Source organism: Crocodylus porosus, unplaced genomic scaffold, assembly GCF_001723895.1.
Source record: "Crocodylus porosus isolate Cpor-Errol unplaced genomic scaffold, CroPor_comp1, whole genome shotgun sequence".
In the NCBI taxonomy this organism is placed as follows: Eukaryota; Metazoa; Chordata; order Crocodylia; family Crocodylidae; genus Crocodylus; species Crocodylus porosus.
Genome location: NW_017728947.1, coordinates 4,324,832 through 4,348,308, shown reverse-complemented (window position 1 = coordinate 4,348,308; position 23,477 = coordinate 4,324,832). Strand labels below are relative to the sequence as shown.

Genomic DNA, 23,477 nt, shown 5'->3' with positions numbered 1-23,477 from the left:
ATAGGAATAGACTTTTAATTAAAAATATAAAGAGAGTTTTGTTACCATGTTGCACCTTCAGACATTGGCTTGAAAGGATAAGGAGGACTGAGGTCATAGAAACAGATTTTCCCATTACTTCAATGTTTTAAATCAGGGATTCTCAACCTTTTTAGACTCAAGGTACCCCTCCATAACTTTTGCAAACTACAAATATTGATTTATTTATTAAAGGACTATCTGCTCAAAAAGGGGCCAGGAAGGAGGAGGAGCAGCCAGAAGGGAGGAGCCTGCTCTGCTCTTTGTTGGGGGAGAAGGTGCAGCTGGAAGGGAGAGCCCATATTTATATCCTCAAACTTACTTAACTAATCTGGTCTCTAGCAGTGAAGACAAAGAAGGCCCTCACAGGTCATCAACCTCTGTGCAGGTTTCCTCCTTAAAAAAAAGACAGCCATGAAGTGTGAGGTGGAACTCTAAGATGCTCTGGATATATAAAACGACACTTAAACCTGAATCCAAATACAAGATGGAAATCCAACAAGCATCAGAATAAAACAGACAACTGATCAGAAACCAACACTGTTCAAATCTGAGAAATTCTGGCACCAAAAAAAGCAAGTGCTTGCCAAAGTGTGAACAAGGAAAAGCTTGTTAAACCTTGCTGAAAACATAAGTGAACTCCAAACAGGTCCTTTAGAAGAGGAGCTTTGCTCCAAGTTACTGGTGAAGTTACCAACTGCCAAAAGAGACAAAAGCCAACCTAACAAGAAATGGATAGATGAATTTTTAGGAACCATGTTTAGTTTCTGTGGAGCTGCTGAAGGTATGTTGCATCTCCAGAATAACAGATATACCACAGGCATTCAGGATGGACATGACAGAGGCTCCAAGAAGATCTCAGTCCTGGCTCCACCAGTCTGAGACTCAAATCAGGATAAGACCTAGAGATACACCTCTGTCGCCCAATCCAGTAGGTCTGATAATGGCATTAATAAACCAGGTGCTGGGGAATTCACATGCAGATGTTGCTGGGAGTGGTGGGAAGTTAGGCTGACTGGCACACATTAGGAAATCACCTGTTGCTATTGCTATAACTCTTCTCTTCCTGCCCCTAAGCCTACTGATTATCTCATCTTCTGCATCCTATCTTATCTACTGTTTAGGGGACAGGGCCTGTATCTTCTACCTGTCCCATAAAGCACTTCACACACTCTAGGCACTTAACTTGGGGTCATATAGTAAAAGCAATGAGGCACCATAGGACACTCTTGCGACATCTTTCATAGCCTGAGGGAAGCCTGCCTGCCTGCCTACACAATTCCAGAATACCAGAACTGAGGCCTGTTTTCAAGTGAAGCACATCTAATTGACCAGAACTATGTATCCACCCCGCCTAGTCCTGTTGGGAGGCTTTGCTCTGGGAGCGGGGATGATGCCCTCTGCAAGAACCAGGATTTCCTGAGGAATAGACAGTATGATCATTAAAAAGGTCTACTCAGGATCACCAAGCAAACCTGTGTGCTACCTCTGTCTGATTTACAGAATCACCTCATGGCTAGGCACACCAACTTCAGAATCTTATTGGCACACAGGCCCACTGGCCTCACCATGAGGCTCTCTTCGTCCCCTGCATTGTCCCCATCCAGAATTACTGGAGAAGCGTTTCCCTGAGAGATCTCCCTCCTCACAATCCACTTCTGCTCACTATGGCTACTGGAGGTCCTGCCAGGGATGGTCACAGCTTCTGAAACCCATCCCAGCAGTATCCTCTAACAATATCCCACAGCTACTGTCATCCCATTAAGTGAGAAGACATTTAAGCTATATATTTCTTTTCGGTTCCACTTCAGGGCTAGTAACAGGTAATACAACATTTCCTTAGCTTGACTGTCCTCTTACGTCCAGGCCATCTTCCTGGACATGGACTGCTTCAAGCACTCTACGTCGACATCACCAGGCTGCAGGGACCTTTCCAGACCCACCAGCAAATTTTGATGGCACTCGCGGATGTTCAGGGGATACCTGGCCCTCACAAACTCATAGGCTGCCATCAGTCTCATTTTGTGCTTCACCATCAGGTACTGGATGACACATGTAGGGGCTAGAGAGTAGCCATCTGTGCAGTGGATCAGAACTCGCTTCCTCTTCTCCAGTGAGGCATCAATACATTCATTGATGTCTTGGAAGCAGGACTCTGTCAGGACAGGATATTTCCCATCCAGAAGTCCTTGGATATCTACCTTCAGGCGGGACCAGCTGTGCCTAAGTCCTCCTCGATTGCACGTGCATGGGATGATGCTCAGGCTGCGATCGCTGGGCAGGTTGCTCATGTCGATGATGCTATCTATATTATTCTTACACAGTGCCCGTCCACTGTAGGCTGCATTAAGGTTCCCCAAGTAGATGCAGTCCATCACCCTGGCAATGACAGGCTCTGAAAAGTGAAAGTACTCTGGTTCTTCTGGCTTCGGGCTGCCAAGTACATTGGATTTTGGACTCACCCTGCAGACATAGCTGCAAGCTTTCTTGGAGCCAGAGAAGGCCAGAGGGTTGGAATCTGCCTCAGAGCTGCTGTTCCAAGATGGTGACGGAAACAGGAAGAACTGGCTGGAGGACTTGGCCTTGGGGAGCTGTTCTACTGGACTGGGAATGGCAGACTGTGCTGGGGAACTGGACCTAGAGACACAGAAGAGGGATGCCCGCTCCAGGGAGCCTGTGCTGCTGGCTGCCCCTCCACTGTGAGCCTGCTCCATCTGCAAGACAAGAAGTAATTGGTGAGACTAACAGCCCTCTGGTGGCAGGTGGGACAGCAGTTGAGCAGGCCTGGGACACCAAAGCAGGAACACATTACATGAAAGGCCCCAAAAGATTCAAATGCTACCAGTCCCAATAATGGGAATTGCCCCACCTCCCTGGCACCAAAGATCTAACATGCCATGAATAGGCCCAAGTCACTCTTCACCTGAGCCTGCAGACCCTTCCGCCAGTCCCGTGATGCCAGGCTGTCATACTGTCCATCCCCATCTGATGAGAGCGACAAGCAGAGCGTCCGAGGTGTCCTGACAGGCAGCTGGGGCACAGAGGCCACGTTCCTTGGCCTCTGTTCAAGTGCTTCATTCCTGTTCATCATTAAGTTTGGACAGGAGCCTGTAGGAACAGAACAATCCTCCTAGACACAGCTCTCATTATAAATATCTGCCTTGTACAGAGACAGGGCTCCAAGCATTTTAATGAGCCTATTCTGTAGGAGGAGACAATTCCTTTTAGTGTGCTGCCGTTAGTGCACTGCAACTCATCGAGACGAGTTGGACCCAGTCATAAGAAGGGCATTGAAGCTGAAGGCAGAAAGGGACTCAGCAGAGCTACAGACAAAGCTTTCAGTTTGTTTCTCAATGCACTTGCTGTTTCCTCATCTCTACATAGCTCAATATTTCACTATTATGCCCATGAGACCATTTGTATCTAGAATGTCTTTTAGTGTGGGTTTGCTGGCTCCCTGCTACTCTGATCTGCAAAGAGCACAGCACTTAGTACTGTTATTGTGCAGGGTGTTATATATATGAGAGCACTAGCATTCATCTCTAGTCTCAGAGGCCTTAGAAAGGCTCCATGAGCCAGAACACAGTACCAACAGGGCTCCTCTGCCTCTAGCACTGAAAAGGCAATAAGTACAGCCAAGAAAACAATTTCACTCTTCCCATCCCAGGCAAAGCAAGGGAGGTAAAGTGAAGGGAAGCAGGCTACAGATGACATACGAGGGTAGAAGCCCCCTCCCATTCCCTCCATCTCACTGTGACTAACCTGATTATGCTAATGCAGTCAGGTTTCTGTTTCCATTTGGGAAGAGGGCTGGGAGTCAGGGAAGGAGCAGCCTTTGGAACCGCTAGTAGTTGAGAGGGTGAAGTTCAGAGCATCACTCAGAGGCAGGATTAGAAGCCTCAATTTTCTAGCTCATAGCCCTAGGCTCAGATTTTAGTTCTCTAAGTTGGATTTTCCTCTTTTATGGTAAGCTCTTTTAATATAGGGCTCCTCAGAAAGCAAGCACAAAAAAATCCCTCTCCAACACAGAAACAGCTTTGCTAGTCCATGACCTTAAGAAGCCTGGATCATGAAACCAAGCATCTAACATCTCCTCCCTGGTACCAATCTGTGATCCCAACTGAGACTTTAAGAGACTGATGGATCAGGAAGCATAGCCCTCAGAAATTCCCAGGGACAACCTGGATCTTGTTACAGGAGTACTAAAGACCCAACCCAGACTGTACATGTTTGTGCAGATACTTGTATGTGCCTGAGAATAAGAAGTAGACTCTGCTTCAGAAACCTCTTGTTCTAGAAGAAAAGCATCTGAACAGAACATGTAGGAAGTCCAGACTGAGGCAACAGGCCTGTCTCCACCCACACTAAATCAAAGCCTACAAGGCTCATCACACCATTAATAAACAGCAATAGCAGGTCAATTATTAACCTCAGAAGCCTCCCCAATCACCTTTAAATTGTGGGCAATAGCTCATCGCGATTCCACCAGAAACTCCTAAGCCAGTCATTTCCCTGCTAACAAGAGGTCACACCACATTCATTTGTCAGAGGTAATCTTTTTACTTCATACCAGTTTTCCCAGATCCTATGGAACTACAGAAGCCAGATTTAATAACAGGCAGAAGCTCTGCATAGTTTATAGAACCAAGGCTACTGTTAGGGCAGTGAAACCATGCCACTGCATAGCACCTCAAGAGGAACAAGGGCCCTTCTACATTAACAGACATGAAATTGCCCAATACTGATGGCTCAATACTGAACCCACTACCCAGCCTTTGCACAGGGATCCCGAAAGGCAAACCTTTTCATGCTTCCATCCATACCTACCTGTGCAGCACTGGGAAAGAGCCTTGGATGAGGAGAGCTGCAAGGAGATGGGCATCTTAAAGGTCTTCTGAAGGTGTTTTGCAATTAAGCCTGGAAACAGAAGGGGAAATGTAAATCAAGGGCACAGCCAGAGCTTTAGAGCATACTGCCAAGTATCCGTCAGTACAGACCCACATGGCAACTACTCACGAGCAACCCATCATGGCTATTACTAAACATCATCCAAATAGGCAGAGGACACATTGTTAAGCCACTGGCTGCTGGTTATGCTCTGCTGGCTGGCACTGAAATCCAGAGTGCAGAAGCCTCTAACTCAGAGCTTCTTAACCAGGTGCCGCAGCACCCTGAGGTGCTGCCAGATCCTTTTAAAGGGTGCTGCAAGGTGCCACACAATATTGGCACCATCCCGTGTGCAAACACCTACACGTGATGCTTAAAATAAAACCCAGAGATTTCAAATTGGAATCTACAGTGTCAAAAACATTCCAACCTGCTGTGGTCTTTCTGGATTCTTTGCAACAGAAGAAATGCTTTATTATTTTTCCATAGTCAAAGAACAAGTGAAAGCTAAGAGCTAGCCTTTTCCAAGAGGCACCTTAAGTCTAAAAAGGTTCAGAATGACTGCTGTAGCTAGTGATGGCTTGGCAACCTGTCTCCACCCTGAGTAGGGCTTAGGAGACCGAGGGCACACAATAACGGAGCTTGCTGAGTCAATTCTTCAAGGAGCGGACATACCTTTTCCCTACTCAGAGAGACCTTAAGATAATCAGGCTTGTATCAAGTTTATTCAATAACTTAACAGTTCCAGAAGCCCTAGAGCAATGCTTGTTTGTTCTGCAGTCCCTTTCCCAAAGCAGACATTTAAGCCATTGCCAGTTTCTACCTCAATTCCCCATTCAACCATTTTAGAAACACAATCAAGGTCAGAGGCATGCCAAGCCTGGTACTAGTATGGCTAAGGCATGTGGCTTCTGCCATCAGTAGCACACACAAGGGAGTGAAGAGGCTGGCAATACATCTGCCTCTGACTCACCACCATGAACAACCAGGTACTTATTTACAAGAGGCCTTCAGCACAAGTCCACATGAAGACTCAAACTGATGTCTCCTGGAGCTGAGATACTTTAACTGCTCTGCCACCAGCATGGCTTTTCAGACAATCTTAGTGCCTCTCCTGAGGCCAGGAAACATAACTTCCACTCCATCCATGGCAGATCCCTTTATACCTAATATTTCAAGGGCTTAGAACAGCAACAGATCACAGACATCAGGTATGATGCATTTCATCCCTGGGCCTAGGTATACCAAGATAGGAGCACCAGTATGGTCTTAAAGAAAAGTGCCCCCTTGGTGTCTCCATGGCTGTTCTGAGATTTAACAGTCATACCACCATATGGCCATGTCTCCCACTGTTGTCACAGAAATCACACATGTTGGAAGTTACATGTGGGCAGAACACAGAAGCCAAGTAGTCCTGGGCAACTCTGAGGGGAGCACCTTCCCTGTAAAGCCAAATCTTGAACTTAACATATGCCCTAAATCCCCTGGCAAACAATGTCCTCAAGAACTGCAGGATAGAGCTCTGAACATAACTTTTTCTGGCTTTTGTGGATATGGGGAATATTTCTTACTATATCCAAATTGGAAGCTCCCAACCAGTTATAACACTAATGCCAAAACTGTCTAATGGTGTGACGTCCCTACATTAAACTTAGGCACCTACCTACATATCAAGAAACTGATTTTTTTAGGCATTGAGCAGTTACAGCACCCACTGACATCGGCAGAAAGTGCTCAGACCTTCTGTAAGGCCAGGATCCAGGACCCCGCCTCCCCACTCCAGAGTCATGCTAATCCATTTACACAGCGGTAGCTTCCTACCTGTACACACTTATGCCACGTTTCTGCTTTTGTGGTTACTTTTACTGCCCTGAGTAATGCTGCCAAAGTCCATGGGACTAATCATGGTACTTCAGGTTAAGTATAGATTGAACTGTCTCACATCTACATGCATGAGTGTCGTGTGCCTCCTGAACCTGGGGGGCACCTGCAGAAGCCGCCGACCGCAGTGGCCCTGTTGGGGGGGCACCAGCCCTACTGGCAGCATCAGTGTCGGCCGCCTGGGAAGCACTGGCCCCATCGGGGAGCACGTACACCCCCTACTAGTCGCCTATATCTACATGGTATAAGGTAGTTCTGTGCCGAGATACATGACACTGAGTTCACACAACCCCACTTCCACACTGAAACAAAAGCAGCCACAATCACATGACTGGGTCTGAAGCCTGCTTCCCCTCTCTCACTCACCTGTTATCCCATTCTTCTTTGGGTTACACTTTTTGTCTGGAAGCTTGCAAGTAAACAGATCCCTAAACGGCTCCTCCAGTGACTCCATGGTGCTCATGCCTGAAACACAAGAAATAAGAGGCTGAGACATGCAGCCTGACTGCCTGCCTTTCACAGTGGAAGATCTAAGCTAAAAGGCAGAAGAACCAGGCTACCCATCCACAGACCCAATGTGAGGTTTTCTTCTAAGGGAATGAATTGAAGCCATGTGTAAAAAGGAGACAGGCTCAATGCTTGCAAAATTGGAAACCAGATATGAATCCCTCCCAGATCTGACACATCTAAGTTTTTGGAAGCCAGGAACATAAGAGCACAAGAACATAAGAGCTGCCATTTACTGGGTCAGAGTATTCTGTGGCCCAGTATCCTGTGCCCCACAGTGGCAGAGGGTGGATGCTGAAAGGGTGAGTGAACAGAGTCTAACCACCTTTTCTCTCTGGTGAGCTGGAAGTTTCTGGTGAAGACAACTCTACTCCTCCTCGGAAGAGATCAGTGCCTAAAGAGTTGCACGCCTCTAGGAATCTGATCCCAAACAGGGAATCAACTTTGGCTCCCCTTGCATTTTACCACCATGGGACTGGTGTTTAGGCACAAGGAGGGATGGACCCACGGTTCATTTTGCTGGCTCACACCGGGCCCAATCCACCCCTTCAAACATTATCCAAGGCCCTGAGCCTGGCACTAGAAGAGGAGGAGTTTTTGTGTTCCAATCCAACCCAGCCAAATCAAGTCCAAATCCGTGAGTCAGTCCAGAACCATAAGCAAGTGGCCCTACTACTGGCAAACATCCTCCACTCCACCTGGACCTCCAGATGTTCTCAAATCCTTTTGGCGGGCATCCTATGTGCAGGGCCAAGCCCAGAGGCTTGGGGTTCAGATGTTCCTGAGTTTCGCTTGCCCTCAGCCATATGGCTGCAGGAGCAAGTTAGGGAGGAGTCCCCGCTTTCCATGAAGTGGGCATAAAGCCAAGATCTTCCACTAGAGCAGCAAGCGGGGGGTTTACTATACATTACGTCCATGGGTACTAACCCGTGCCAGAAAAGTGGTTAGCCCTGGGTGCAACTAGGAAAACCACCCTGGTAGTGATAGTATTTCCCCTGCCAGGTAAGTACTAGAGGATGAAGAAGCCTCCTGTTATTGGCATGGTGGTTAAAATGAGGAGGAAGTTTAAATGAAGGGTGCACAAGTCCAGCTGCTCTGAGGCGAGGGCAACACCTGGAGCAGGGTGCATCCCCTGATGATCATCAGAAGAGGGTTTATTTGAGGAGGAGGGGGAATGGAGCCTTGTGTTTTCTGAGCCAGCCTCAAGATCTGGGCTCGCAGGGGCTGCTCGAGGGGGAAAGGGCCTTTTTTCTCCTCTCACTGTTACCTCCAAATGTAGAAAATGCCCCCCTTCTCCCCACGCTCACCTCCGTGCCACGCTGAGAAGCCGAAGGAGGGAGGGGAGCCCACAAGTCCAAGGCCAGGGCAGGCATGCATGCTGCCAAGCCAAACAACTGCCCCCAGCCCCTCCCTGTCCAGAGGCCGGCCCAAAACAAAGAGGCAAGCAAGCCAGGGGCCGGAGCCCCCGAACACCCCCCGTCCTCCACCGCGCTGAGCAAAGAGAGGCAGGGGTTCTGGCAAAGGAGGGAGCCAGCAGCAGGTGCCAAGAGGCGGGCGCAAGGAGGAAAAATCACCCCGCAGGCAGGGACCCAGCCTGGCTTGGTGAGCAGGGGCAGGGGCAGGGGCATGCCCCAGTGCCCGGGGGAGAACAGCCTACTCCCCAAAAGACAGCGGGGGGTGGGGGAAGACATGGGCATCCCCTGCCCTGCTTCCCCTCCAGGAGCATCCCCTGCATGCAGTGCACATGCAGGCCTGGCGCCCCGACCTCAGCCAGCCCCCCCTTGTTGCATAAAGCGGACCGGAGAAGTTTCCCGCAGACGCTTTACCTGAGGCGGGGGCAGCACGACGCCCCGGGCTGCGCCGCGCGGCCGCCTCCGCCGGGAGCCGGGCCGGGGCAGGCTGGGGGATGTAGTCTCCTCCCGCCCGCGCACGGCCGGGCCTGGCGTGCGTGTGCCCCTGTGTGCGGGGCGCGGGGGGGTAAGCGAGCTGGGCAGGCAAAGCTCTCTGTGTGTTAGCTTGTGTGTAGTGAGAGCTGTGCGTGCAAAGTCCGAGCTGTGTGTGTTTTGGCTTGTGGGTGTAGCAAAGTCCGAGCTGTGTGTGTTGGTGGGGGGGGAGGGGCGTGAAGTCAGAGCTGTGGGTGCAGGCACACGGGTATGTAACTCGGAGCTCTGTGTGGGAAGTCTGTTGTGTGTGAACTGTTAATTTAAAGCTCTGTGTGTGTGTGTGTGTTGACTTGTGTGTATGTAGTCAGAGCTCTGTGTGTGTGAAGTCAGCGCTGTGTGTGTGTGTTGGCTTGTGTGTATGTGCTGGCAGTCAAAGGTGTGTGTGTGACATCAGAGCTCTGTGTGGGTGAAGTCAGAGCTGCGCATGCAGGTGCACACGTGTGTAAGCCAGAGCTCTGGGTGAAGTCAGAGTGTGTGTGCAAGTGTGTGTAAACTGGGAAGTTAAAGCTGTGTGTATGTAGTCAGAGCTCTGTGGGTGTGAGTCAAGTCAGAGCTGTGGGTGAACTGAAGTCAGTGCTCTGTGTGTTGGTTTGTGTGTATCTGTTGGCAATCAGGTTTGTGTGTGTGTGAGACATTAGAGGTCTGTGTGTGTGAAGTCAGAGCTGTGCATGCAGGTGCACATGTGTGTAAGTCAGCTCTGTGGGTGAAGTCAGTGTGTGAACTGTGAAGTTAAAGCTGTGTGTATGTGCTGGCTCGTGTATGTAGTCAGAGCTGTGTGTCTGTGTAGCCAGAGCTCACTGTAACTGGTTTGGCATCCCCTCATTTGGCCCCTGCAATCCCAGATCCTGAGACCGGCTCAGAAAACACAAGGTCCCTACCCAATAAAACCCACACCCACCTACGCTGAGTTCATAAGTAAGTAGGGCTGGGGTCATCTAGTGCAGTCCCCTGCTAAAGGCAAGATCATCCCTTACTAAACCATCCCAGTCAAGCGTCTGTCCCACCTGTTCTTGAAAACTCCCAAGGATGGAGACTCCACAGTTTCTCTAGGCCTCATGATATTCATGCTCTTACTTTTAGAAAAGTTATTAGAAATGCCATTGTCTGACCGGCTTAATCAAACAGAAGGCCGTATACCCACTAACAGAAAGGATGATTGCTTAAATATTGGTTTACAATATTGACGAAGATCAATTCTTGTTATTCACCTCCTTGTTTTGAGTCTCTAGGTGTCATGGGCTCAACTCTTTTCCCCCTTGCTACCTCCATGAGGGAAGGTAACTTAGTGAGGGAGGAGACAGATGCCTAGGGGCTCACATCACCACAGGAGTCTAAAAACACACTCCCTCTTACTCCAAAAAATTGAGCCTTGCCAGGAAACGGGGAGATGTGGCCACACTGGTTAAAAGCCACTAACTACTCCACTCGGTGCAATTTTGCTAGCTCCTGAGGGTCTAAAAATCACGATGCTAGCTCCAATCTTGTTTTTTTTTTTTAAAGCAAGTATTCTGACACTTACATTTGGTGCAAATTTTTAGGCTTTTCTCTACAAATAGGAGGGCACAAAAGTGAGTGCACATCAAAAGGAAAAGTGATGTTCTGCTTGAGGTGCTGGCTTTTAAAGGAGAAAAAAAATATTTCAAGGGTCAACATGAAATGATGGGAGTCAACAATGATGTCGCAGTCAAACATATTGTCTGCTCACCTGAACACTACCATAATTTTGTCCCTTGATTGTAACAGATATTTCCATACCTACCATCAGCTAAGCCACAATATGGAAATGAATAAGTAACTCAAAGTCTCTAGCATACACATGAAACTAAATAGCAATCGTTGGTCTGTTTCTTAAAAAGTGCCTGTACATACCCTTATTCCTACACTTACAAGACCCAGGGCTCTCTATTGCTCTGCCTCTTATCTCTACATAGTCAAGGAGAAGGGAGAATGGCAGTCAGCTCTGGTTACCCTTAAAAATCACTTTGGGCTGATATAAATGACTTGCAAATGAAGACTACAGACCTCACCTTTGGACAGTAACTGTACTGCACTAATAGCATTTCCTCAGCTTGGAAACAAGGTAGATAAACTTCTGTGTGTGCTTGTACCTGCCCAGGCTGAGGATACTAAGGGACATTTTGCATGTATACAGTGCCTATATTAAGCAGCACCATTCACAAATGGGAGAAAAGCATAAGCAGATACTCAGTCTAGTGGGTAAGTTACTTAGGTCTGGTCTACATGGGGGAGTTTTACTGTGTTGGTTCATGGTTGATGTCTTTTAGTACAATTTTACTGGTAAAAATCTTGATGCGCATGAATTTTTGCCAGTATAAATGTGTCAAATACTAGTGCAGATATTTTAAATAGGTTTAACTGCATGCCCGCTACAGCAAGCTTGCTGCTTTAACTACAGCAGGGTAGTTCGATCGGGGTAGTACAGGGTACGTACAGGCTTTAACTACAGCAGGGTAGTTCGATCAGCAAATCTTTCTAAGATAAATCCTTACTAAGGGTATGTCTACACAGCACTACGCAGTTCCATGCAGAGATACCTGAGCTAGGAGTGAAGTGCCAGAAACAGTCTAGCTTTGTTGGTATAGCACTATGGCTAGGCTAATTATCCACCCTGAGAATTGTTTGAATCACATAATTAGGCAGTGCCAGAGCTAGGATTTTGAAGCCATGACTTCCGGCTTTGTGTTAGTTTCCCTAGCCTGTGCCACCTAGGATAGAAAATGCTGTTTTAAAAATATAAGTGGACAATTCTTCTAAATTCTATGAGTTCTACATGCTGTATATTGGAGTGACTATCTATTGCTCTCTGCATCTGGCTTTAAAAACACAATTAAATAGGCTTTCCCAGGAGCATCCCTCCCACCAATACATCACATATATCATAAGCCCACAGCCTAGAACTGGTTGTGATCTTTAAACCTTGGTAATAGCTCTCACAACCTCTTGCTGTTTAGGAAAACTAATCGTGCCCTGAGGGTATCAAACTAGGACAATTTCTGATGGGGAAGGCAGTGAATTCTACACCTTTGGGCTATCACAGAGAACATCCTCTTCTTAGCCTATTGTAAATGAAACTACTGTTTTATTACCCAGCTGAGATTCTTCATGTGGAAAGAGGCCATATTAACAGGTTTGCAGTTACTTTCAGCCCATCTGCTACCATGTCTACAAATAGCCAGATCCTAGGAGGTGCTAAAGTCTGTGGGAGTTTTGCCCAAGTCTAAACTGAATGAGGGCTTTTAGCATGTAGCCCAGCACAGCTCCTATCCAGTTCCCTAGAAGTCTACCTATGCTTAGAGGAAACATAAATCTTATTAACCTGCCTGTGAACATCCCCAACACTTTTGTAACTCTCTCTCCAGTGGGCTGAACCGGTTCCTGATCCCCATCCCCATTCAAATACCTTATGCTCCATCTCCAAGTTCATATTCTCCAGCTCAGTCAAAAAGAGCCTAGAAGCACCAGTGCTCTGACCCATGACAATATTGCCTTCCCACTCCCGTCCCCAGGTTGTCTCTGTTGATACAGACAACTCCTTCCAACTCCAGAGGATTCATCTTTCTCTCAGGTGAAACAGCCTACACCCATCCCAAGAAGTGGCACAGTTGCAGTAAACACTTGTAAGTGCTGAACTGTCACCCAGTGCTCTCTCCCCATAATGGAGCCAATCCCTCTCAAGCCACAGAGCTAGACTCTCACCCCCACCGCTGCCTTTGTTACCCAGCTCATAATAACGTGCTGAAGTACTCCAGTGCCATCCTGGATTTTCATGAACTCCTCAGGAATTTCAGTCTTTGGAAGAATAATAATGTTTTCCTGAAAAAACGATTACCTGGAGGTCGCTTTAATAAATGTCAAATCATGACACATGTCCGATGCCCCTGCAACTGCAATGGATAGCAATGCTGTTCCATTCAGCTCCAAGTGCCAGGACAAAATTGTAGCAAGCACGTAAGGATCACACCTGGTTTCAGCACATAACCACAGAGCTGCAGGATGCCCTTGACATCTCTTCTCAGCTAAAGCTGAATCATGACAAGCTTGTGAGCTACACCATCTTCTGTGAATCCCAGTTTGCACATGTACATTTAAATTATTTGCTCTTCCTCAGCAAGCTGATGCATACGTTCCAATGAAACCTGCACCCACTCACCTTCCTTAGCCTCAATTAATGTGTTTCTGTACAATTCTGAGAAAATCAGGCAAAGACTTACCTTAGAAGTAAGGACCTGCTGTACAGCCAACTGTCCGCACTTAGCTGTTCTCTCCCTCTCACCAATTCCTTCTAGCTCACTTTGCTGTTACTACCTTCCTTAAATGGAATGGGTGAGGGATCACTTATAAAGGGTCTGCTCGTCTCCGAAGCTGGCCTCCAAGAGGCTGCAATTGGTTGATTCGGCTGGTTCTGGGTATCCTGGATACTGCTGTCTGGATATAAATGCACGTCACGACCTGGGATCTAGAGACAGCTGAATGTTGTACAGGCCCCTAGTTGGAAGGAAGGTGGCGTGGGGTAGTTGAGAAGAGACAGTTCCCTCCCCACCCTGTCATACCATCTGTGAGTAATACTCCTCCTAGAATGGCTCAGCCACAGTTAGGCAGGCGGCAGAGGAGGGAAAGAGCCTGCACTGCAGCGGATGGCAAACTTTACTTTTAAAACATCTCACTTGTCAATAGAAAGGGTTGGATTCTGCTATTGAAGTCCATGGATTTATTCCAGCATAGTTCAGTGATAATCAACCAGCCCAATGCCAGGCTCCAGTAATGTACAGGTTTTTTCCAAAGGGTATGGCATCAGACTGCCAGCATAGATAGCCTTTAAACCAGCCTCCCTGTGGAGATGCTGTCATACTTCTTGGGAAATCAGGGCAATCAGCTAGTTACCTCGGGTGTCTGTACACGAACGCATGGAACCTGGGAAGCAAGCAGGATGAACTAGAAGTCCTTGCACAGTCACAGAGCTATGATGTGATTGGAATAACAGACTTGGTAGGACAGCTCACAAGACTGGAGCACTGTCATGGACGGGTACAAACTGTTCAGGAAGGACAGGCAAGGGAGAAGAGGAGGAGGAGCTGCACTTCATGTAAAAGAGCCATCTCATTGCTCAGAGCTCCAATATGAAGCTGGAGATAGGCCTTTGAGGGTCTCTGGGCTAGGGTCAGAGGGGAGAGCAACAAGGGTGATGTTGTGGTGGGGGTCTGCTATAGACCACCAGACCAGAAGGATGAGGTAGATGAGGCTTTCTTCAAACAACTAGTAGAAGTTTCCCAATCATAGACCCTGGTTCTCATAGGGGATTTCAATCACCCTGACATCCATTGGGAAGGCAATACAGCAGTGCGCAGGCAATCCAGGAAGTTTTTGGAGAGTCTTGGGGACAACCTCCTGGTGCAAGTGCTGGAGCAGCTAACTAGGGGCCATGTTCTTCTTACTGCTGTGCACAAGCAGGGAAGAATTGATGGGGAATGTAGTACTGGATGGAAATGTGGGCAGCAGTGACCACAAGATGATTGAGTTCAGGATCCTGAGGAAAGGAAGGATGGAGAGCATCAGAGTAAGGACCCTGGACTTCAGAAAAGCAGACTTTGACTCGCTTAGGGAATTCATGGGGAGAATCCCCTGGGAAGCCAGATGGAGGGGGAGAAGAATCCAGGTGAGCTGGCTGTACTTCAATGAAACCTTACTGAGAGTGTAGAAACTTGGACAAATAACTAGGGAGGAATATAAAAGCATTGCTCAGGCATGCAGAGATGAAGTCAGGAAGGCCAAAGCACAATTGGAGTTGCAGCTAGTGAGGGACACGAAGGGTAACAAGAATGGTTTCTACAAGTATGTCAGTAGCAAGAGAAGGATCAGGGCAAGTGTAGGTCCTTGACTGAATGGGGGGAGGCAACCTTGTGACAAAGGATGCAGAAAAAGCTGAAGTGCTCAATGCCTTTTTTGCCTCAGTCTTCAAAAGCAATGTCAATTCCCAGCACAGTTTGGGGAGGAGATGAGCAGCCCTCAGTGCTGAAAGAACAGGTTAGGGACCACCTAGAAAAGCTGGATGTGTACAGGTCATAGAACCAAAGGGCTGGAAGGGACCCTGAAGGATCATCAGGACCCCTGGATGAGCAGGAAAGACATCTGGGGTCAGGTGACCCCAGCCAGGTAACCGTCCTGTCTTCTCTTGAAGACCTCGAGGGTAGATGATTGCACCACCTCTGGGGGGGAGCCTGTTCCATAGTCTGGATACCCTAGTTGTGAAGAAGTTTTTCCTAATGTTCAGCCTGAAACTATCTTCCAGGAGTTTGTGGTCATTGTTTCTAGTTTTCCCCCACAGTGCCCTGGTGAACAGTTGTTCACTGAGCTCCTGATGTACACGTCTGATATAGTAGTAAGTCGCAATCAGGTCCCCTCTCAGCCTTCTTTTCTTCAACCTGAAGAGTCCAAGATCCCCCAGCCTCTCCTCATGTGGCTTGCCATGCAAGTCCCTGATTACATGGGTGGCCCTTTTCTGGACCCTGTCAAGCTTTAGTACGTCCTTGCTGAAGTGCAGCTCCCAGAACCGGACTCAATACTCCAGCTGCAGCTGCACCAATGTTGAGAAAAGCAGGAGGATCGCTTCTTTGGGTTTACTGGAAATACATTGATTGATGCATGCCAGAGTTTTATTGGCCCTAGCGGCTACTGTATCGCATTGCCGGCTCATATTCATGCTGGGGTCTATTGCTACCCCCAGGTCCCTTTCATTTATAGTGCTGGTCAGGTTAGTGATGCCCAGCCTGTAGGTGTCCTGGGGGTTCTTCTTTCCCAGATGCAACACTCTGCATTTCTCTACGTTGAACCTCATCTGGTTCTGTTCTGTCCAACATGTCAGCCTGTCTAGGTCTGCTTGTATCTGCAGCCTATCTGTGGGTGTGTCTACGCAACCCCATATCTTGGTATTGTCCATGAACTTGGCCAATGGGTTTTTCACCCCCTCATCCAGGTCATTGGTGAAGATGTTGAACAGCACTGGGCCAAGTACCAACCCCTGGGGTATGCTGCTGTCCACATCTCACCAGGATGACACCAATCTATTCATTTGGGCTCTCTGCATTCTTCCCCACAACCAGTTTTGCACCCACTTGATGGTCCCATGGTTGAGCCCAATATCTTCCAGTTTTCTGATCAGTACCTTGGGGTCCATGGGGCCAGATGAGATGCACACAAGGGTGCTGAGGGAGTTGACTGATGTGGTTGCAGAGCCTTTGGCCATCATCTTTGAAAACTCATAGTGATCAGGAGAGGTCCTGGATGATTGGAAAAAGGCAAACATAATGCCCATATTTAAGAAAGGGAAAACGGAGGATCCAGGGAACTACAGAACAGTCAGCCTCACCTCAGTCCCTGGAAAATCATGGAGCAGTTCCTCAAGAAATCCACTTGTAAGCACTTGAAGGAGAAGAAGTTGGTTAGAAACAGTCAGCATGGATTCACCTGGGGCAAGTGATACCTGACCAACCTGATTGCCTTCTATTAAGATGAGATGACTGTCTCTATGGATGCGGGGAGACCAGTGGATGTGGTGTACCTTGATTTTAGCAAGGCTTTTGATATGGTCTGCCACAACATTCTCCCAGACAAGCTAAGGAAGTACAGGCTGAATGAATGGTCTGTAAGGTGGATAGAAAACTGGTTGAAGCATCAGGCTCAGAGAGAAGTAATCAATGGCTTGATGTTTAGTTGGCAGCCAGGATCAAGTAGAGTCCCCCAGGGGTTGGTCCTGGAGCCAGTTTTGTTCAATGTCTTCATCAACGACCTGGAAGATGGCGTAGAGTGCACACTCAGCAAGTCTGCAGCTGTTAGGGCCAGCCAAATTGGAGGATTGGGTCAAAAGGAATCTCATGAGGTTCAACAAGGACAAGTGCAAAGTCCTGCACTTAGGACGGAACAATCCCATGCACCAGGGCAGGCTGGGGGCTGACTGGCTGGGCACCAGCTCTACAGAAAAGGACCTGGGGGGGTCACAGTGGACAATAAGCAGAATATAAGACAGCAGTGTGCCTTTGTCACCAGGAAAGCTAATGGCATCCTGGGGTCACAGGATCCCAGAAGGATAAGCATCCAATTTACTTTTGAAGGTGTTCAATATAGGTGCTTGTTCCACCTCTGATGGCAGGCTGTTACAGGCCTTGGGGGCTCAGACAGTAAAGAAGTTCTTCCTTATGTCCAGCCTGAAACGGTCTTGCAGGAGTTTGTGACCGTTCGACCTCGTCATCCCATGGGGCGCTCCGGTGAACAGGCGTTCCCCCAGATCCTGGTGTACACCCTTTATATACTTATAGGCAGCCACCTGGTCCGCCCTGCGCCTGCGCTTTTCCAGGCTGAAGAGTCCCATAGCTCTCAGCCTCTCATCATAAGGTCTGTTTTCCTGCCCTCTGATCATGTGCATGGCTCTCCTTTGGACTCTCTCAAGCTTCTCCACATCCTTTTAAATTATGGAGCCCAGAATTGGATGCAGTACTCCAGCTGCAGCCTCACCAAGGCCAAGTACAGCGGGAGGATGACATCCTGGGATTTGCTAGAGAAGCATTTATGGATGCAAGCCAGAGTTTTGCTCGCTTTGCTGGCTGCAACATCACATTGGTGGCTCATATTCATCTTATGGTCAATCATGACCCCCAAGTCCCTTTTGGTCATGGTGCTAGCAAGTGTAGTAGTGCTGAGCCTATAAGCATGCTGCAGGTTTTTCTTCCAAAAGTAGAGTACCTTGCATTTTTTGGTGTTGAAAGCCATCAGATTTTCGTCCACCCATTTTCTGAGCCTGTCAAGGTTGGCCTGGATCACCATCCTGTCCTCGGTTGTTGACACTTTACCCCAAAGTTTGGTGTCATCAGCAAACTTGGCCAGTCTGCTTCTGATACCAGTGTCCACATCATTAATGATGTTGAACAGAATAGGCCCAAAGCTTGGGGGACCCCACTGGTCACAGCACACCATGATGATTGACTTTCATCAACTACCACTCTCTGGGTTCGACCACGGAGCCAATTCCCCAGCCAGCGGACTGTGATGTAGCCGAGGCCGCAGTTGGCCAGTTTCTCTATGAGATGATTGTGGGATACCAGATCGAAAGCGTTTTTAAAATTAGGATATATGATGTCAATCTCTTCTCCCTTGTTCAGGTGGTATGTCACCTGGTCATAGAAGGAGATGAAATTGGTCAGGCAAGACCCGCAACAAACCCATGCTGGCTATCCCTCAGGAAGTTGCCTTCAGCCAGTTTGTCAAAAATGGTCTCTTTGATGATTTTTTCCAAGATCTTCCCTGGGATAGAGGTCAGGCTGATGGGCCTGTAGTTCCTCAGATCTACTTTCCTCCCTTTCTTGAAGATAGGCACCACATTGGCCTTCTTCCAACCTTTAGGCACTTCACCAGAACGCCAGGAGTTCTCGAAGATCTGTGCCAGGGGCTCAGCTATGCTGTTAGCCAGCTCCTTAAGTACCCTGGGGTGTAAGCTGTCTGGGCCAGCTGACTTGAAGGTGTCCAACCTCTCAAAGTGTTCCTTCACATGGTCAACATTGTTGAAAGGTAACAATTCTCCCTCATCCTGGCCATCCTGTACCGTCTTGAGTAGGGCTGTCCCTTGGGACTGGTGAAAAACCAACGCAAAATGCTCACTGAGCAGGTTGGTTTTTTCCTGGGTATCAGTTGTCAATTGACCCATCTGGTTTAGCAGGGATCCAGTGTGACCCTTGCTTTTCCTCCAGCTCCCCACATATCTAAAAAAGGACTTTTTATTGTCCTTGTTACGTGTAGCCAGTTGGAGTTCAGTCACAGCCTCGGCTTTCCCGGTGCACTCCCTACAGGTCCGGACCAGTGAAGAGTATCCATCCATCCTTTGAGGTGGATCCAGCCTTCCATCCATTATAGGTCTTTCTTTTTTTTTAGACACAGGAGGTCCGCTAGTTTCCTGCAGAGCCAAGGAGGCTGCCATGCTCTTTTGCTGCCTTTCCTCTGAGATGGGATAGACATTGCTTGAGCTTCCAGGATTGCTCCCTTGAAGAGCAACCACTCTTCCTGAACTCCCCTCCCTTTGGGTCGAGGTGCCTTAGGGCCTTGCCAGCAAGCCTCCTGAGCTTGTCAAAGTCAGCTTTCCTGAAGTCAAGGACTTCTGCTTTGCTAACTGACTAGCTAGCTTTATGACAGATGGTAAAGGTGATCAAGCTCATAGTCGCTGTCTTCCAGCTTCCCTTAGATCATTAGGTTGCTGATTAAGTCATCCCCTGTTGCCAGTACCAGGTCGAGCAGCACTTTGCTTCTTGTCAGTCCATAGACTTCTTGAGTCAGATAGAGCTCATCCATGCACATGAGGAACCTTTATGACTGTTCAGATGTGGTTGAATGCTCTTCCCACAAGATGTCAGGGTAGTTGAAATCTCCTATGACAACCATGCACCGGGAGCATGCAGCCATGGCTAGTTCCCTGGTGAATTCCTGGTCAAACTCTTAATCCCGGCTAGGAGGTCTGTAGTAGACTCCCACTATTGTGTCCCCTGTGCCTTGTTCACCACAGATTTTAACCCAGAGAGTCTCCAATCATACCCCCTGGGTGCCAATGTCCAGCAGAGGGTGACAAAAATCGTGAAGGGGCTGGGTGATATGACTTACGAGGAGAAGCTGAGGGAACTGGGTTTATTCAATCTAAAGAAGAGGAGTGTGAGAGGGGACTTAATAGTAGTCTGCCACAACCTGAAGTAGGGTTTGAAAGAGGATGGAGCTAGATTGTTCTCAGTGGTGGCAGATGACAGAAAAAGGAGCAATGGTCTCAAGTTGCAGCAAGGGAAGTTTAGGTTAGATATCAGAAGAATTGTCTTACTAGGATAGTAAAACACTGGAACAGGTGACCCAGAGAGGCGGTGGAAGCTCCATCCTTGGAGGTTTTCAAAACCCAGCTAGACAAAGCTTTGGCTGGGATGATCTATTTGGGGCTGGTCCTGCAGCAGGGGGTTGAACTAGATGACCCTTCCAACCCTCACTTTCTATGATTCTAAATTAGGGAAGGACGGATGAGGCTGGAGCATGCTACTACCATCATGCTACAGTGCTGTTTGACCACAATAAAAGAGGCTCTGCGGTAGATTAAAGTGACCTCTGCCAGCCCAGCTGCCCCCCAAGTACAAGAAGAGAAGGAGAATAAAAGCACAGTGAGTGTGTCCAGCATGGTATGGGCAGATCTCAGGGGGAGTGTGTTGGTCGTGGTGCCTCGATGAATGTGTGTGCATGTTTGGGATCCAACTGGACCCTGAGGCAGTATCTCAATTAGGGTGTGTGAGGAAGTGTTTGGCTGAGTGTAGATGTCAGGTTTACTGGATGAGGTGAAATAAAAGTGTCCAGATGTGTGCTAGGTGAGAGGGAGGGAGCAAACCCAGTGGGGAAGTGAAGTTGCAGTGGCCCTATAAACATCCAGGCACCCCACCCTCTTCATTATAACAATATTACTGGGGCCTCAGCATACTGTGAGCACTATAAGGAGTTCAGGCACAGTGAGGTATTAATGGAGACCCAGGAACCTTTTATCTAAAGAAGCCATTAGACCAAAAAGTGGGCTGCTTATCTTCAGAGAGAGTCGCTCTCCCACCGTCCTCCCTTTATTTCCAGTCTGTTCTCCTCTGGAGGATTTCCTATTTTGATTCCTTCTCAGGGCTTCTACACAGTCTTCAGGGTCTGGCTGTTCTCTCTCATCCCACCCATATCCAAAAGTGGCTGAAGGAAGTCTTCTGAACGGATTTCCCCAGGAGACATTACTCAACCATCAATATGGTCATTTTCAGCTCCCAGAGTGAGCCCTGACTACTCCCACATGCTCCTCTGCTCTTCATCTGGCAACAAAATCCACCCACCAAGGACAGATTGAAATCCAAAAATAAGGAGAAGAAACTTTACTTATGTGGAGCTCTTTGTGAGAGAGGGATGGAAAACAGAAGGGTCACAGCTGGTGAATTTCAAACAGAGTAGCAAAAAATGAAGAGCAAGGGCTGGAGTGGGAGTGAGAAGGTATGGTCTCAGCCATCAGTGGGGGAAGAGGACTTTCCATGTAATAGGAGTCTAGGGGCAAGGTAGTACTAAGGTCACCGGGGTTGCTCTCACTTACCCTAAGGCCCTCATGAAGAAGGTTTGTGACTGCACTAACACGGGCATTAATGCTTAAGCCTGACAGCTCACAGAAAATCAAATAGTGATGACATGGGTAATCTGAGTGGGAGTGCAGGAGGCTTGCCATTAGCTGTTAATCCTCAGAGACAGCATCACATGGAGGGAGCTGATCTTACTTTCATGTCCTGTGGATGTTAGGTCATTCCACAAAACCCACAGAGCTTGGTACAACTAACAGGTGTTTTGATGGGGCAGCAACGCTAGAATAAGGAAGGACTCCACAATTCAGGACAGCAAAACTTGGAGTGAGGACAGAAAGGTAGAACAGCACTGGGTAATTGAGATGCAATGCCAGCACCAGGGAACAGACACTCACACAGCTCCTTTCTGTGCTGTACTTAACCCACTAAGAAAATACAAAAGTCCCTGCCATTTATTAGTTCTCAGAGTCACTCCATAGACTGTAAACTGCTTATTCTTGAGGCAAGCATCACTTATTTGAAGTACAGTGAGTGTACTTGTATATGATTGCTGTTGGCTTTGCAGTTGTGCCTATAAGCCCTAATCCTAGAACAGGGCCCTGACATGGTAGGCACCGCACACACACAAAACCAAGGTGACCATCTCTACCCTGACACGTTCACATTTCACACTAGTTTTTTTTTATGCCTGTCTTTTGATATATGTCTTATCACTGAGCAACTCCTGTGGTGCTGAATTCCCAAGATTGGTAACATTAACCTATTTCTCAGTGTGGGTTTTTCAGGAGATTAACTTAGAGAGCATTCTCCAAGGAATACTTCACCTGCATACTTATGTCTCAGTGCTCATTTTACAGTCTCTTGAGAACACCTTTCTCTTCTAACATTTCCAGCCCCCTTTAATACATCCAGTACTGTCACACCAGGTCTCTTTTGGTTTGTTGCTATCTGGTACCATGTAAAACAGTACAGCCTGGTCAGGTTTTCAGCAACTAAACTGGTAACCCACCTGAGCTAGCATGGGTGAGGATGGTGTGTGGATACCCAGAAGGACCCAAGATGTGTTAAAGGGCAGATGAGCTCCCTGTGAACCAACAGCTATCCATAGAATCATAGAACCATAGAAGTCGAGTCAGAAGGGACCTTGTAGATCTTCAAGTCCGACCCCCCGCCTGGGCGGGAGAAAAAAATGGACTCAAATGAGTCCAGCCAGGTAGGCATCAAACCTCTTCTTAAAGATCCCCAGGGTAGGAGACAGCACCACTTTCCTAGGAAGTTGGTTCCAGCTCCTAGCCGCCCTAACTGTGAAGTAGTTCTTGCGGATGTCTAATCTAAATCTACTCTCCAATAATTTGTGTCCATTGTTCCTTGTCATGCCAGGGGGTGCTAAGGGCTCTGTGGGTTTTATGGAATGACCTAACATCCACAGGGCATGAAAGTAAGATCAGCTCCCTCCAAACCCAGTGTCTCCCCCAAACCCTTCTGTTCCCCCCTAGTGAGTTTATAGACGGTCACCAGCTACCCCCTCAGCCTTCTCTTGTGAAGGCTGAACAGGTTCAGGTCCCTCAGTCTTTAATGTAGGGTCTGCCCTGTTGTCCTAGATCATGCGGGTGGCCCTCCTCTGGACCCTCTCCATGTTGTCCACATCCTTCTTGAAGTGGGGCGCACAGAACTGGACACAGTACTCCAGCTGTGGCCTGACCAGTGTCACGTAGAAGGGGAGGATCACCTCCTTGGCTCTCCTTGAGATGCACCTGTGGATGCACGACAACATCCGGTTAGCCCTGCCAGCCATGACGTTGCATTGTTGGCCCACGTTCATCTTGAAGTCAGTAATGACTCCAAGACCCCTTTCTGCCTCCGTGCTCTCAAGAAGGGAGTTTCCCATTCTATAAGTGTGCTGCTGGTTTCTACTGCCTAAGTGCAGCACACTGCACTTGTCAGTATTGAAGCACATCCTGTCTTTGTTAGCCACCCCTGTAACCTATGCAGGTTTTGCTGCAGTCTTTCCCTCCCTACTAGCATGCTTACCTCACCCCAAATTTTGGTATCATCAGCGAATTTAAACAGGTTGCTTTTCACCCCATTGTCCAAATCGCTGATGAAGAAATTGAACAGC

At 48.1% G+C, this 23,477-nt stretch overlaps 1 protein-coding gene across 1 annotated transcript; it reads right to left on the bottom strand.

Moving 5' to 3' along the window:
* Positions 1-218: 218 nt before the first annotated feature.
* LOC109321563 lies at positions 219-7,271 on the bottom strand. The gene is made up of 4 exons (XM_019552308.1): positions 7,153-7,271; positions 4,846-4,935; positions 2,942-3,126; positions 219-2,732 (listed from the first exon to the last, which is right to left on the bottom strand). The coding sequence occupies exons 1-4, from the start codon at positions 7,247-7,249 to the stop codon at positions 1,875-1,877; spliced, it is 1,230 nt and encodes a 409-aa protein (XP_019407853.1). The 5' UTR covers positions 7,250-7,271; the 3' UTR covers positions 219-1,874.
* Between the last annotated feature and the right edge of the window lie 16,206 nt (positions 7,272-23,477).

Excerpts from the sequence above, each read along its gene's own strand:
- LOC109321563 (XM_019552308.1), bottom strand. The coding sequence starts at position 7,249 with ATGAGCACCATGGAGTCACTGGAGGAGCCGTTTAGGGATCTGTTTACT. Across the intron at positions 4,936-7,152 it reads AAAGAAGAATGGGATAACAG|GCTTAATTGCAAAACACCTT; the intron begins GTGAGTGAGAGA and ends TTCTGTTTCCAG. Across the intron at positions 2,733-2,941 it reads GGAAGGGTCTGCAGGCTCAG|ATGGAGCAGGCTCACAGTGG; the intron begins GTGAAGAGTGAC and ends CTTGTCTTGCAG.